This window comes from Gossypium hirsutum, chromosome D11, assembly GCF_007990345.1.
Source record: "Gossypium hirsutum isolate 1008001.06 chromosome D11, Gossypium_hirsutum_v2.1, whole genome shotgun sequence".
In the NCBI taxonomy this organism is placed as follows: Eukaryota; Viridiplantae; Streptophyta; class Magnoliopsida; order Malvales; family Malvaceae; genus Gossypium; species Gossypium hirsutum.
Genome location: NC_053447.1, coordinates 1,431,760 through 1,449,252, shown reverse-complemented (window position 1 = coordinate 1,449,252; position 17,493 = coordinate 1,431,760). Strand labels below are relative to the sequence as shown.

At 30.0% G+C, this 17,493-nt stretch overlaps 2 protein-coding genes across 3 annotated transcripts; one reads left to right on the top strand and one right to left on the bottom strand.

Moving 5' to 3' along the window:
• Nucleotides 1-281: 281 nt before the first annotated feature.
• On the top strand, nucleotides 282-2,103 carry LOC107904536 (60S ribosomal protein L9). Its single transcript, XM_016830942.2, has 3 exons — nucleotides 282-785; nucleotides 1,592-1,714; nucleotides 1,823-2,103. Exons 1-3 carry the CDS (start codon nucleotides 411-413, stop codon nucleotides 1,907-1,909), a joined length of 585 nt encoding a protein of 194 aa, XP_016686431.1. The 5' UTR covers nucleotides 282-410; the 3' UTR covers nucleotides 1,910-2,103.
• Nucleotides 2,104-3,205: 1,102 nt separating this feature from the next.
• Nucleotides 3,206-7,744, bottom strand: LOC107904535 (RING-H2 finger protein ATL79). 2 transcript variants are annotated; one of them, XM_016830940.2, is made up of 2 exons: nucleotides 6,954-7,744; nucleotides 3,206-3,942 (listed from the first exon to the last, which is right to left on the bottom strand). In XM_016830940.2, the coding sequence occupies exon 1, from the start codon at nucleotides 7,658-7,660 to the stop codon at nucleotides 6,980-6,982; it is 681 nt and encodes a 226-aa protein (XP_016686429.2). In that variant the 5' UTR covers nucleotides 7,661-7,744; the 3' UTR covers nucleotides 3,206-3,942; nucleotides 6,954-6,979. The 2 variants fall into 2 exon arrangements, with proteins under 2 accessions (XP_016686429.2, XP_016686430.2); XM_016830941.2 differs by having other exon boundaries at nucleotides 3,206-3,954; nucleotides 6,954-7,743.
• Between the last annotated feature and the right edge of the window lie 9,749 nt (nucleotides 7,745-17,493).

Genomic DNA, 17,493 nt, shown 5'->3' with positions numbered 1-17,493 from the left:
CACGGACTAAAACGTGTCCCTAGGGGAGCGATTTTGCCACATCAGCAAAGCACGTCCACGTGGGTGTGTTTTGTGTTGACATGGCAAAATTACTCCCTCAGGGATGCGTTTTGCTAAAATTTCCCCTAAAAATGTTCCTACGTGGACGCGTTTTATTAAAATCGGCTCTTTCCGGTAAATAATAAAAACATTGAGCCATTTCCGTAAATAAAGTTGGAAATGAGATTTTAATGGTAAAATGGTCTGCTCTACATATTAACTCGTAAATAATTATTTAATTAAAAATTTCTTAAAACGTGAAATAATTATACCTTGTATATAAAAGGGCGCTAGGGTTAGGGTTTTTCCAACCATTTCTCGAAGCCGCCTAAAAGAGAGCCGGGAAAGGAAGCTAGAAGAGCAAAGCGAAAATGAAGACTATACTTTCCTCCGAGACAATGGACATCCCCGATGGGGTTAGCATTAAGGTCAAGGCTAAGGTGATCGAGGTTGAAGGTCCAAGGGGTAAGCTTACCCGCAACTTCAAGCACCTCAACCTTGATTTCCATCTCATCAAGGACGAAGAGACCGGCAAGCGTAAGCTCAGGATCGAGGCTTGGTTTGGCTCCAGGAAGACCAGCGCCGCCATCCGTACAGCTCTTAGCCACGTTGAGAACCTCATCACCGGTGTCACTAAAGGATACCGTTACAAGATGAGGTTCGTCTACGCTCACTTTCCGATTAACGCCTCCATCACTAATGGCAACAAGTCGATCGAGATCCGTAACTTCCTTGGCGAGAAGAAGGTCTACTCTCGCATTCCTTCCTTTTTTATGCTTGAATTTATGTGGAACTGGAATCTGCTTAAGTTTATGCTTTAGCTTGTTTATGGATTTTGATTTCAGATAATTTTATGTTGAATGTTTGGCCATTTAAGTATACAAAAATGGTGAAATCATGTATTCGTATCAATTTTATGTTGGTACTCTTTGGATGATTCTTCATTTTGCTTTTGATTTCAAATAATTTTATGCTGAATGTTTGCCTGTTCTCATGTTCAAGTACGTCGAAATCATACATTCCTATCAATTTCAGTAAGAGTTTGTGATTTTTTATGCCTAATGATTTAACTGAACTTCTTTATGCAGTCTTTTCTATTCACAACTCTAAATTTGCTAAGAATTATTTTCTGTTAATCCATTATAATATCAACCAGTAAACCCTAAATCCTAAAGCCTTTTTTCCGTTGTTAAGCAAGATTGGTTGGATTAGCTTATTTTCTGTAGGTTATATATTTACATATGCGCCTTTATGTTTTACTTTAAGTTGGTTAGTTCCAATAATGTTTGAACTGGGAAGTAGCCAGCGTACCGGTCTGGAGAATGGCTTTGAACTGGTTAGACCGGGAATTGGTATGGACTGGTTGAACCGGTGGTTGAATTGGGTTTTTAAATATTTTTTAATTTTAATGATTTTTTAATCAAACTGGTCAGACTGGTTCAACCACCCCTGAGTTGTCATGCTCTTGTTGTTTAAAGAGTTACAGATGTTCTTTTTTAAATTTTATATGTTGTTGTATTAGTATGGCTCATTCTCTGTTGGTAAACGTCAGGTCCGTAAGGTGGATATGTTGGAAGGTGTTTCCATTGTTCGATCCGAGAAGGTTAAGGATGAGATTGTTTTGGATGGTAATGACATCGAACTTGTATCCCGATCTGCAGCTTTGATAAACCAGGTACTTTCTCATTGAGTGCTTGCCTTATGCAAGTGTTTCAAATTTATGTTTCATTTATAGATTTCAACTTTGCTTTAACAATCTTATCATCTGTTCCTTTTTGAACAGAAATGCCATGTGAAGAACAAGGATATTAGAAAGTTCCTTGATGGTATCTATGTTAGTGAGAAGGGACGGGTCGCTGAAGAAGAATGATTACCATCTCCTTGAATCATAGTTATAGTGCTGCTTTATTTTTTTGTCGTGGTAATATCTTGGGACTCCGTTTTTTGTCTCGTCTTTCCTGTTTCCCTGGATTGCAACTGTTACAGAGGACAAGGATGTTATCTTTATTTGTTTGCAGAATTTTGGATATCTGTTTAATCTTTAGTACTCTAATTATTCCCCCATTTTAAGCTGTGTGTTGATTTATAGAACTGTTCCTTAATGAATCTCATTTTTCTGCAATTTGCTTACGTGCTGAGTATGTTACTGGAAATCCGGACTTGGATATTTTGAAGTTTAATCAGTAAGTTGATCTTATTCTTACTAATGATCTATGATGGTTTATTTTTCGTAATTTGTTCAATGTATATCTATATCCATGTTGACACTTGATTCCGTTGATTTGATATTTCTGCCATGCCTTAGTGTTAACTGTGTGATGACATGGTTGTTCTAGCTACCTTTTTTGCTCTGTTGTTGATTGGACATATATATAGCCCTTGGATGGCACGGTTGTTCTCAGTACTTGTTTGCTTTGTTGTTGGCCGGCTATGTATTTGTACCTATGTGGACATTAGATTCCATTGATTTGATATTTCTGCCATGCCTTAGCGTATACTCTGTGATGACACGGTTGTTCTCCATACTTGTTTGCTCACATCCATTAATCTTGGATCCCATCCCATTCCTGTCAAAATTCAATAATGAATCAAAGCTTACAAATGATGAATGAATTATTGAAAATTATGTATTGGAATCCCCTTCTTACACTCTCATTTCTTCTGGATTCCATTTTCATTGTCACTTCCATTTTTTCCCAGTTTTGACCGGTTGGATTTGGTGCAGTGAGGGGTTAGATTGGTTGAATTTTTTGGAATCGGTTGTGGATTAGTTTAAAAAATCAATTGAATTGTCTTTTTAATATTTTTATGAATTTTTAATTAATTGTTTAATTTAATTATACAAAATTAACTGAATTAATGATTTGATCATCATCTGATTTTAAAAATTTTATTTTTATTGGCTTGTATTAATTTCCAACCGAACCACGGCTCAATTAACTCCTTCCTCTCTCCCACTTGCTCTACAAAGTTAATTCATGAAAATCAGATATTTTTGTTCATTTTTGTAATTACATTGAATTAAATGATATGGACTAGGTGTAGAGACATATGGCATACATGCAATGTTGGCTAATATGCTTGTCATGTCACCATTTGTCTAGAGAATATCATCAAAAACTAAAATGTATAACGAAGCTGATACCGGTCTAAACAAAAAGCCGAATTTAAACGCCAGAAAGATAAAATTCATAACAGTAAGGAAAAGCTTCTGATACATACTTGTTCTATGTAATCTTATCGTAAGCATGAACTCGAAATTTTGATATTGTTGGTAAAATTGGAAAATTAATGAATAAACAACAATGAAAATGATCTTATCTCCGTTGTCCAGCACATTCATTTAATCATCATCATCTTCTCTCTCGAGCTTTCAGTTTCAGAGTCCATCAACTTCGTATCCTCCCCGATTGCAAGTATAATATTTTCAAACTGTTTAGCATGTATAATCTGTTGTGTTCCATTATATTTATCTTCTGCTATTGCCTGTGTGTTTTTCACTCTAAGATTGTGGAACCAACCCTCACTTCGTTATCCTCAAACAGGCTGGTTTTACCGGTGAAGGAACTCCTAGGACTGTCTTCCCATGCGTCGTTGCACGGCCACCGCACGCCGGAATGGAACACAAAGCTGTCTTTTTCGGTGTGAAGCTCTGGCTTGGAGTGGTATTTGCACATTGAATTACCTTGTTGATCAACATGATTTCATTACCAATTGGGATGACATCGAACAAATCTGGTATCACACTTGCCATAACGAGTTTCATGTCGATCCCCAAAAACATCCCGTGCTCCTCACCGAAGCACCGCACAATTCCAAGTCCAAAAGGCAGAAAATGGCCGAGATAATGTTCGAAGATTCCGGCCATGTATATTCCCGTTCCGGCGGTGATATCGCTTCATGCTGCCAAGCGTACTACAGGTTAGTAGTAGCAACAAGATATAATTAATTCACCCACGGATAAAAAGTATATTTATTCACGAGTTAGTTAGGTTATTCATTCAAGCTCGTTTCTTCAATTTTTAAGAGAATTTAATAAAAATATTAAATTTGAAAAATAGACTTAATTAAAAATTAGACTCAGTTTAAAATATAGGTTAAGCATAGACTTCAACATTCAAGGTCAAGTCCGTCTGATCTTTTTTTTAATTTGTAATATTTTATCTCATATAATTTATAACATATAAAAATCAATTTTATAGTTATAGATTATAGATTAAAAATTAAGATGAATATATATAAAAGGTTAAAACATGATGTTTAATCTAAAAAGGACTTGTTTGGTAACATAATCCTTTCCAGTGACTCCACCATACTTGCCCCCGGCGTGGGTGATGGAATCATTAAGGAACTTTCAGCTCTTATGCCGAGTGATATTGAGATTAAGGTTGTCCCACCACCGGAAAAACATTATCGGTGCATCAGTTTTGGCTTCTCATAAAACATTACCTCAGGTATTATATATATAGTTTAAGGGTAAATTCTTCAAAGGTCACTAAATTATTAGGAAGTTTACGTTTTAGTCACTCAATTTTAAAAAGTTACAAAATGATCATCGGATTATTCAAAAATTTTTATTTAAGTTACCGGATTGTTAAAATTGCTACTATATGTCATATGACCTTCTATGTTCGCATTGCTTATACCAATCAAAAGCTTTTCTTCTACAACCCAAAATCCAAAACAATTTTCTTCTTTAATCTTTGACACTGATCATCTAATCGACTTGGTTTTTTTACTCATCGGTGATTGCTTGGAGCTCGCCAGGCGGGCTTTTTTTATAAAAAAAACTTAACAGTCTAATGACTTAAATAAAAGCTTACAAAATGTCACTAGTTGTTAAGGTTTTTTTTTTTTACTAATGAGCTCCAAGTAACAATTCAACAATCAATACAGTGGATTAGTACCCATCAATGAGTAAAAAAAACATACCTTAGATCCAAGTTGATTTGATGGTCAATGTCGGAGATTGGAGAAGAAAACTGTTTGGATTTTTATTTCGTAGATTCGTGATGTTTAAAGCTATTTTATGAAGAAAAAAATTGAATTGCAAAAGAGTAGGGAAAAAAAGCTTTCAATTGGTGGTGCGAATAGAGAAAGCCATACAACAATGATTTTAACAGTCTAGTGACTTAAATGAAAATTTTCAAATAAATTAGTGACCATTTTTCTAACGTTTTGAAGTTAAGTGACTAACATATAAACTTACTAATAATTTAGTAACTTTAGGTACAATTTACCCTTATTTTTTTAATACTAGTTTTGGCTTTGGAATAGTGAAAATTTCACTTTGGTCATACGGTAGCCCCTTCATTTTTGTTAAAACAATTGACTTAATACTTATTTTGGTCCTTTTAGTACAGTGAAATTTTCACTTCAACCTTTTTATTATTATCTACGTGGGGAATTTTTTTTAACGGAAATGGTCAAGGAATTAACGCAATAGACGAAATTAAAAAAAAAGGATAAATTAATCTAAAAAATAGTAAAATTACTGAAGTGAAAATTTTATTATAATACAAGGGCCAAAACAAGTATTAAACCATATATATTATATTGCTTTCATCATGCTTTTCTTTCTTTTTTTTAGTAAATCATGCTTTTCTTAATCCATTTGAGAATCTACTCTAAACATGATAATTATGTTAGCATTGAATGTAGATGTGCATATCCAAGGTAGAATATGATGAATCAACTTCGATCGTTGTTAAAAATTGAGTCTTAATTTAATTGATATCAAGTATAAAGTTACGTGTTTTCGAATACACTAAAACGTATTTATTCTTTTATTTAAAAGTTGATAACAAATTTATCACGTTTGAAATAATTAATATAGAAAATAAAATTTATGTTAAAAAAATGTAAATTTTAAAATAATGGAGGAAAGATTGAAGTTATTATATCAAAGTATTTGATTGTTGATATTGTAATATATTTTACTTTTCTTATTTTATATTTACTATGAATTAAAACATAAATGTTATTTACTAATAACCTACCATCCTAGATATTTCATACTTTTCCCTAAATATGATTTAAAAATTAAAAATTATCATAAATATATATTTAATATTTTTATATTTTAAAAATAAATATTATAATATTAAAGTAATAAATATAATCAAAAAAATTTAGAAAGACACATAATTAAATCAATCTAAACGTATTGCATCTAATTAAGACGGTGCAAAATAGGAGTGTTGCGTCATTCTATATTTTTCAATTATTTAATAATATTTTAATAAATTTTTTTATGTCATTAATATATAATTTTGATTATTTTTTTAACTTGAATCTCGAATCTTAAATCTAAAACCCAGAACGATATTGCTACTACAGGATTATCTAGTATGTTTTGAGTATTCTGTTTTTTGTTCTAAATTTCACATATTTTTGTTTAACATAAACCATTTTAATTTTATTATTATGTTTATTCAATAAAAATTAATAGAATATGTTAATTGATTGCACTCTTATCATAATCGTTGAGGGGACTTTCTCAAAAAGATTTGCAAGTGTAGTATGTCTAAAGTCAACAAATCTCGTAACAGTCAAGTATTATTGTTGAGTCAAGCCGAGGTTCAACCTGTTGAGAGAGAACATCCTATGAGATCGGACCGTGAATTCCTACCAAAAGACGTGAGTACTGCTTGACCAAGTGGGTAGTATAAACAAAATAATTGAAGTTAATTTTTAAGTCTTACTATTTTATTTTAAGATTCATATAATTTGGTGTTAATCAATCATGATACTGGGTAATTTACGACATGATTGCAACAGTTTATGTTCTTCAATTCTTAAAGTAAAGTTTTGAATATGTTAAATACAGAGAAATAATCTTTGAAAGAAAAAACAAATTAACCAAAAAAAAGAAGAAGAAAAGGTTAAAGCTTTTGAACATGTTAAATACATACAGTATAAAGAAGAGCAACCAAAGCTGCTACGGTTCCGGGTCCGGCACCACCGGTTGGGAACCGTCTCCAACGCATTCGCGGGTAGTTTCTTCCGGTGACGGCGACGGAGGAAGACAAATAGAACGGCAAGTGGGACAAGAAGAGTGTGAAGCCAACCACCGTTGAATACATTGTACATGGAAACCATGTTTACACTTAGCCAACACTTGAATTCCGTCGCCTTCCACGAATTCCGACAAGCAAATAGCACATTCCGGTACACCCTCCGCTCCAGCAAGCTTCATCCCATGCGAATAAACCACCGTGGGAGCCACCGACATGCGTGCTACACCCGCCTCCGTTACAGGCTTCCTCTGCTCAAGCTCTTGTTGGGTTTGAGGAAGGTGACTGCCATTGTTTGAACGCCGAGAGCGGCGGCTTCCACTGTAATTCCCGCGTAAGAAGCAGCGGATGACGGCGTTAAGAACCACAGAGCAGATTAAAGCGCAAAAAAGAATGATTAAGACCATGGCAACGTTATCTTGAAAATCACTCGAGTCCGAGTATGGTTGCCACCTGCAAATGTTGGGACTACAGGTTGAGTTTGAAGTGGAAGACATTCGCGGCGGTTCGCCGGAAGAAACTGGTGGCGCCGGCGGTTGTCGCATTTGGTAATTTAGAGAGAATATTGGGTGGGAGAAGTAAGGAGGGATGTTTTTTATAGGCATATATTATTAAGCAAGCAAGCATCAAGAAATGCATACTTGCTTTTAAGGGTTAACAATTTCTTGTCACCGTTATTAATTGATGTAAGTACATGAAGAATCACATAATTGTTCTAATTATTTATTTATTGATTTTATTTAATTTTTTTAAAAAAATAAAGAAGGACAATTTAACCCATTCAATATTATTTCTCGGATTAATATTTTATTTAATTCAAGTATTATTATTTAAAAGTGTGAATAAAGTTTTCAAAAAATTAATGTTGTTTGTCAATTGAGTCTTAACACGATTGGTATGTAGGAGGACACGCGTTAAACAGTATTATCTCCATATTTATAGGTTGAAAAGTGTATTTATTCTAATTTAAATATGATCATATATAGTCTTTATATTTAGGTTAAATGTGGTTTAAATCATTGTATTCTTTATACATTTAAAATTTAGTCCTTCTAATTTCAACTTTATTACAACATCATCCTTTTAATTACATAGCTATCAAATACATTTTAAAATTTTAAAACACCATGTTAATAAATTTAACAAAAAACAGTAATGATAATAAGTAATTAAATCTAAATTTTAAAATATAAAAATAAAGAAAAAACTAAAATTTTAAATTTTTTAAAAAATACAACTACTTATAATATATTTTAACATTACATTTTATTAACACATTTTGGTTTCACATATCCCAAAAATGTTTAAAACTACAAAGTAAATAGATGATTCTACGAGTTTCGAGAAATTACTAACATTCATCAATTGGGCTCCATTAATTAATGCATTTATGCATGAATCTCTTCTCTCTCTCTTAATCATACGAGCATTGATGGCATTGAAACAAAAATGTCGCTTTTGCAAAATTACCCACATATTTTTGCTTCTTTCATAGCCACTGCCAAATATGAAATCAATTCTAATTTTCAATACCCAAAAGTACGAGGTTGACATACAAATTATGTTATATAATTCTAATTTCATGTACCAAGTATGGCCTTTGCCCAAATAAGGAGAAACCCATTGCTGCTAAGGTACCAATTATGGTTTGAAGCAACTCGGTAATGGCAGACTCATTGGTTTAACTCATTGGCCATTGTTGTTTCTCACTTTTTGCTTTTGACCAAATGACGACGATGTTTGAGATAAGCTACGTAAAAAAAAAAGTTGATAGGATAAGTTTGCATTTGCAATCATGCACCTTTTAGAAAGAGGTAGACCCCATGAAATAAACACCCCAGTCACCTTTAAAAAAGATTATTTTGATTATTGAACACCACCAAGCTTGTTTTTAGATTTTTTTTCATGGGTTTATATAATTTTTAGTCATGTAGTTACGTTTATTTTGATACTTTAATATTTTTGATTTATTTTGTTATTTAAATTTGATAACTAGAGTCATTTGGTCTCTGAAATTAATATATGTAAAAGTTTAATCATGTGTCACTCTAAGATTGTACCATGTCATCATTTTAAAATAAAAAAATATTTTTTTTAAATTTCAAGCATGTACCAAATTCAGAATCAAAATAGACTTAGAGTGAGTTTGAACGGGCGGTGCGTTTATCTGTGGTTAGTGTAACAACAACAATGGCGATAAGATTAGATATTATAGCGATACTGTAGCGTGAGACAAAAAGTAAGCTAAACGCATCGCACCGCACCCAATCATCCATCTAAACCCACCCTTAGTTAGCGTATCAAAAGGGGCCTAATTACTAAAATTCAGGACTAAAAGTTATATTAACCCTTTTTTCATTATCACAATTAACTATAGGGTTAATATACAGTTTGCTCTTGAACTTGTTCAAAAATATTTAGTTAGTATTTGAATTTGTATTCTGTCACTTAAGTTGGTATATTCACTCTACTACTATTAATTTGTGCTAACATGACACTAATGATCATAACAAAATATCAATTAAATACTTTTAAACAAATTTAAGAGCAAAATACATATTAACCCCTAAATATACACTAGCATAACATAAAAAGATGAGGTTTTTTACGAGTAAAACCAAAGGGAAGGAAAAGGGTGATTGGGTTGTATTTTGGAGTTATTGGGGAACAGTGAGAGATGTGTTTACTTAAGGACACGTAGATAGTAATATATTATGCTACTTCCAAAAAAAAAAAAAAGACACGCAGACAGGGTTTATGGTTTTTGTGGGAGAGAGGGTAATGGTCGGCACTCAACCTGGTCCACTCAAATATCTAATAATAATAATAATTTAGATGAAGCAATTTTATATATTTTGAATAATTTTACGTAAAAAAATATAAAGATCACGGAACTTGATTAAATTATATGTTTTACAAAATTATTAAAAAATTTAAGTTTTGATCATTAAATTTTAAAAAATTATAAAATAATTATTGAATTATTCAAATTTTTTTATCTAAGTTATTAAATTGTTAAAATCACGGTTGCTTTGTTGTGGTACCTATACTAATCAAAAGCTATCATTCTCGATCTCTTTCACAATTCATTTTTTTCCCATAAAACAACTTTAAACGTCACGAATCTGCAAACTAAAATTCAAACAATTTTCTTCCTTGATATCAGACATAAACCGTTAGATCAACTTGGATTTAAAGTATGTTCTTTTACATAAATACTGATCTGTCTTACTAATCGTCGAATCATTGTTTGGAGCTCGCTAATTCAGTAACTTAAATGAAAACTTTTACATAGTTTAATAACTAAAATATAAACTTACTAATAGTTTAAAAAAATATTAATTTTATGCCCGGATCACCGGATATTTTATATTATAGTTTAGGGGATATTATGGTTTAGTTAAGCATATTCGTTGACTGCAGGTGGAGGAAGAAACATTGAGAATATACGTTTCTTTTTCGCATTAACCGTAATGGATTCCATCACCGCGCTTTTCTTGGATTTTTTTTTAATATCAGAATGCATTGAATTAAATAAATATTTAGAAAAGTATATAGATGTTTTTGTGATATTATCGTGTCAAATGAATATTTTATTATATGTTTGTCGTGCCCTCTACCTATATATTTTAAAAATGGGTTAAATGAATTTTAGTTTGATTGATGTTGATATTGTTATCAGTGTAGAAAGACACGGGTTTGGGAGTATTCAAATGTGTTTTTATCATTTTTTAAGGGAAGAGTTACGAATAATTTTAGGCATTATATAAAAAAAGAACTATCTATTTACTTTTTTTGAATGCGAGACATCTTTTTTTAGAAAAAAATTAAGTGTGTTATGTGTCACACTTGGGGGCAAATTTAGGAATTCCTTTTAAGGGGATTGAAATTGAATTGTAGTTTTTTAATAGGTTAAAACATAATTTTATCATGTATTAATTTATGCTTTCATCGTTTTTAAGAGACTAAACAAATACTTTATACATTTTAGGGGCTAAAGTACAAATTTATTATATATTAACTTATAATTTCATCACTTATAATGAAACTAAACTACAATTTTTCCATGATTTTCTATCTGCTTGTTTAGATTCACATCTAATCACGTGCATGATAAACCCACCATATAATATAGCAAGATCACTCTTGAAGAGAGAAAAACGAACATTTCTTTTCTAAATAATTATTTAACTTATAAGGCTTAATAGAATAAGCAACGCTCAAACTATATCATAATTCCGTAATCATTATGATATTGTTATCTTCGGTTATAAAAAACTTCAATCAACAAAAACTTGTCATGTGCCATTTTTATCTATATTATTATTTACATGAAATTAAATATATGTGTATTTAAATTATTATTTAATATTAACTAAAAATTTTATATTATTTAAAAATGACACGTGTTAAATCTGGATTGAATGAAGGTTTTTTTTAACCGAAATAATGGTAGGAATCCATAACAATTATGGAATTATAATTTAATTACATGATTTAAGTTGTAAGTGCTTATTGCATTAAGCTTATCAACATGGAACCTGTTTGAAATGGCCTCTAAAGCCTGGTGTGGTGTAATTATGGGGTTCTCATTGCTTCCATTCAGCAATAGAATCAGAATCTGGGAAAGGACACATAAATGAAGACTTAAAACAACAACTACATGCCAATTCCATTGAAGATATTGCCGAATGACTATGCTTTTAAGAAAGTGATTCAACATAAATGATCTATCAATTCGGGGGGAAAAGTAGGACCTTTTAAAACAACCACATATGTGCATGTCAAATGATCCATATGCTGTATCCCTCCCTATTCTAAATCTCACCTCGACAAACTTTGAAATTTAAAACCTGGAATCTTTTAAAATTAATTAGAATTTCATAATCTCGAGTTGAGTGCGAGTCACTATTAGATTTTTTTAGATAGTTTTATCATCGAGTGTATTGGGGATCGATCGATATAAACAACAAAAGAGAAAAGATAGAGAAAATCGAACACAACTCCTCCGAATAAGAGGATAAAAACCATGGGCAAAGGCAAGGGTGAAGTCAGAAATTTTTTTAGGGGAGCCGAAATTAAATTGTAATTTTTACAATAGTAAAAATACAATTTTTAAAGGATTAAATCAAAATTTTATTATTTTTAGGGGGGCCAAAGTATAATTTTTATCGTTACTAATTTAAAATTATAAAAGTTTTAAAGGGCCAAAATGGAAAATTTTCCATTTTTAGGAGGGGTCGGGGCCCCTGCCAGCCCCTAGGCAAATGAGACTTCGACTTTTCACTAAATGAGTAAACAAACGAAAATACAAGATGGAGAAAATAAATCTAAATGTATTAAACATACAAGGCCAAAACCCATAAAACAAAACCTTAACTCTCACAGAGTTCTCTCGAAATTAGTACAAAATTCTCTCCATAATTACTATAAAAATTCTCACCAAAACTTATTTGCAACTACATCTTATCGTCCTTAAAAGAAAAGTCTTGTAGTATTACATCTTTAATTGACTTATCAAAACAAGGATACAAAGCCCTTTAAATAAGCTAAGTTTAAAAGGTTAAAACAACTAAAATATCCCTAAAGTAATTAGAATTCGACTGGAAAAAAGATAGCAGAGTTTAACTAGGTGAAGAAACTTGATTTTTGTGGGAAACACGTCGTTCATGGTTGCAACGTCGGGAAATTTCTTATCATAACATCGCCGGTTGACTTTGCTATTGCGATACTGAAATTTTTGTGTCACGATACAAGTTGTATTAAATATCTACAAACTATCTGATAAATACACACCCACGGAGTGCATGTAGTATAAATCTTCATTCTTAAAGTTATAATGGTGGTAGAAGTTAGTTTCCACTTACCCATTTTGGATATGAAATGTTGAACTATTCATTAAATGATTGAAAACTTATGTTAGTTTTCCAATTGCAAATAAGTCATCCTCACAAGTCAAAAGCAAGCCAACAACCCTTTTCACTTTACCCTTCAACTAACCTAAACCCAAAAATTTGGTCTCATTATTTCCAAACAGATTCAACTCAAACCCGAATTAATTCCAACTTAAAATTAAGTATACTTTTTAGAAAAATAAAATAAATAAGTTGTTACAATATTTTGATTCTGTTTTATTTAAAAATTCTAAAAATATTTTCCGCTCATTTTTATTTTTATTTTTTCATTATTTTAAATCCTAAAAATCTAACTAATTTCTAGTTATCCCACAAATTTTAAATTAGATAAGGTTATTTTAACAATAAAAAATTTATAATGACAATTTAAAAATAAACTAAATAATAATTTTTTTTCAACTTTTTTAATGGTTTTTATATATTGGATTATAGGTTAATTAATTTAAATTTATTATATTTTTATAATTATTAATTTTATAATAAATTTAAACCAATTAATAATTCATGTACTTCTATTTTTAAAATATAAATACAAATAACTTGAATTTAAAATAATCGGATTCAAAATAATCCGAGTATTAAATTAAACCCAAATTACCAAACATTAAATGACAATAATTTGAAATGGTTTGAACCCAAAGTGACCAGAACTTGAGATGACCCAAACTCAAAATGATCCGATTTCAAAACTAATTTTACTAGGAAGAACTCTCGAATTAACCATATCCAGATTCATCCAACCTACCCAACTCGGAGGTCTAGCATAGTCTATATTTCGTATTGGTTCAACTGTTCCTAAGTACTGAAGACAAGTTTAGTAAAGATATCCAACAAAGTGGTAGGAATAACAGCGAGCAACCATGTATTGACTAAGAGATTCAGGTTATTTGACTAAGCTATCCACGCTATTGTTTAGTTGGATTACTTTGAATAGAGGAAAGGTTTTAAAAATCTTGAAATTTGTTGTATTAGAATAGTAATTACGACTACTATGTTAACCAAACATGGGGTTTTTTTTCCCTTCATACGTATTTATTTATTAATAAATAAAGTATTCGAAGTAATGGGCTAATTAGTAGCTTACTCTCGTACTTACACTATGGATTCAAGTCGCAAGAATTACATGTTAAAAGTGTTTGTGTGCGAGACATTAATTTGCTCCTAATGGTGTGTGAGTCATAAAAAAAAATTAGGGTAAACCATACCCAAGGTTACTAAACTATTAATAAGTTTATGTTTTGGTCACACTTAACTTCAAAAGTTATAAAATTGTCACCGAACATTTCAAAAGCTTTCATTTAAGTCACTAGGCCATTAAAATCGTTGTTGTATGACCTTCTCCATTCACACAGCTTACACCAATGGAAAACTCTTCTTCCCATTCTCTTCTACAGTTCATTTATTTTCATGAACCAATTTTGAACATCACGAATATGTAAACCAAAATCCGAACAACTTCTTCGTTCTCTAACACTAATCGTTAGATCGAATTGAATCTAAAGTATGTTATTCTACTCGTTGATGGTATTGATCCACCACACCGATCATCACTTGGAGCTTGATGACTAGACTTTAAAGAAAAATTAACAACATATGACTTAAATAAAAACTTTTGAATAGTTTGGTGATCATTTTGTAACTTTTTGAAGTTAAATGATCAAAATATAAATTTACTAATAATTTTATAATCTTAAATGAGGGTGAGGTTTTTGACTTAGTGGGATACATGGGCTTGGGTTGTTGGATTATATAGATTCAACCAATGTAGAGCTTGGCCAAACTCCACTAAACAATTCATTTTTCTATATTAGGGGGCGCTCTAGGTTTCAAGACTTGTACGGCGCCGTGCTTGCTTGGACAAACGGATGAAACAAAGCTTATCACCACCAATTTATTTTTATTATTATAAGGATAAACTTCGATTTTCTTTTTCCAATTGAGTCTTAGCTCGATCAGTACGAGTATTGTTGTCAATGTAGGATAATATGAGTTCGAATACGATATTGTGTCAAAAAGAGCAGATATGATCAGGACTTATAATAAGATTGTTAAAAAAAATACTTAAACATTTTTTTTAACTTTGATTTCTAGTTTTTTTTTTAATCCATGGCAGTTTTAGAATTAGGTGGTTTTTTAAATTTGGTCCTTGAATTTAAATTTTATTAAAATATGATGATATGATATTTCAAAATTGTGTCATGTTATTATGAGAAAAAAAATTATTTTATGTATATTTAGTTTTTTTAGATTTTATATAAATTTGGAATTTTTAAGTGATGAAGTAATATAATTTCTAATCAAGAAAAGTTGTCAAGTTCCAGACTAATTTGAGCAAAAAGTTTCAAGGATCAAATTATTTTTTTACCAAATTTAAAAACTAAATATTACTTTATCTTTTTTATATTACTATTTTATAAATGCAATTAATCTTTTAGTGATAAATGTTTTATAATTATATCGAACATATTTATTCACTTAGATAAGGTATGCCAAGTGCGGAGTAAATTAATAAATTTTAGCTATTTATTGTAGGTAAAATACAACTTTAATATTATATTAGAGTAAATAGATCATTTCTCTATAATATCTATGATATTCCAACAGAAGCTTGTAAGAGCTTAACAGAAGCTTGAAAGCTGAACAATTAATACCCTTTTATTTTTTAAATTTGCCCAATTACCCTAAATTTTACAATTTTTGTAATTTAATCCCTTAATTAGTTAATATATTAAATTAACTAATTTTCTCAATCAGTAATCTATCCAAATATTCTAGGCCTTCATACAGCCCCTAATAAACCCAAAATTTACTATCAAACCCTAATATTTGAACCTTTTCACAATTTAATCCTAAAATCAATATTTAACAAAATCACTTTATAAAATCATCATACAACAAAATCAAGGCTCTAAATCCATGTTATTCATCAAAAAAATCCAATATTCATCAATGGAAACTTTCAAAATTTTTAATAAAATAAAAAAATAAGGTAAGGTTTAGTTGGACCTAATTGTAACAATCTCAAAAACATAAAAATTACAAAAAAAAGAGAGTAAGAATTGAAGTCACATGAAGCCAAAATATGAATAATCAACTTAAAATCTTTCTCCCATGGCTATTTTGGCCGAATTTGAAGAGGAATTGTCTAGAAAACTATCCAAATTTAATTTGTTTTATTTTTAATTTAACCAAAATTACAATTTTACCATTGAATGGCTTTATTTTTTTTCTCTTATGTCGCCTCATCCATTTAATTTAGGTTTATTTATTTCTTAAGATATTCCCTATTTATTAATTAAACCATTTAATCACTTAATTCTTATAATTAGCAAGTTTTACACTTTTTTAATTTAGTCCTTTTTAATTAATTAGCTATCGAAACGTTAAAATTTTTTAACGAAACTTTATTACTACCTTAATGATATTCTATAAATATTTATAAAAATATTTATGACTCGTTTATAGAAACGAGGTCTCGATACCTCACTTCTTAAAACCACTTGACCTAATAAATCATTATAAAACACAAACTACCAATTCAAAGACCCCTTTTTTTTAAAAACCATATTTAATTCGTAAATGTTAGATAATAATATTTACGAACTTACTCGTTGGATTTGATAGCCTCGAAATCACTGTTTCCTACACTACTGAAGAATTAAGTTGTTATAAAATACATTTTTTTAATATTTTTAAAACCAATAAAATTTTAAACACGATAAACTAACTTAGATATGTCTTAATATGTGAATTAACAATAATCTAACTTTACATGTAATATTTTGAGAAAAAAAATAAAAGGATTTTTTTAACTTGTTTTAAAGAGATGTTATTTTTTACTAAAATTTCTAATTTTAAGTCTAATTTATAACCATTATTCTTTATATTGTGACCAGATATTTTAATAATTATGTAATAATTTTTTTTTCTTACACACTTTATACAACCAAACGGGCTTTTATTTTGAAAAGGTATAAAGATAAAATTAACATTTAATGTTTATATTTTTGTCAATTTGGTCATTATCTTTTTTTTTTTAAGTTAAAAAGGTCAAATTTGACTATTAACCATTCAAAACGAGTCGAATTGTTTTTCTAATGAGAATATTGACTAAAATATTAAATTTTTAAACATGATAAACTGCACGGCAATTCATGTATACTTCATACTAGTTTTGTTTTTGAAATTTTATTAAATTTTTAAATATTTTTTGAATGTCATTTTTTATTTTTAAATTATTTGCTGACATGGTATATAAGAAAAATAATATCATGTTATCATGAAGTATATGTGGATTGCCACATAGGTTTCCACATTAACATCATTAAAAAAGTTAATGTTTTAGCCAACATTTAGTTAAAAAATAATTTGACACTTTTTTGAGAAATTAATGACCAAATTTAACTAAAAAAAATGACTAAATTAGCAAAAGGTATAAAAGTTGAGAGCTAAATTCATTAGTATGCCTTTCCAAAATTAATACTAATTTAAAAGCTAATTTTTAATTTCAAAATTAAAAAAAA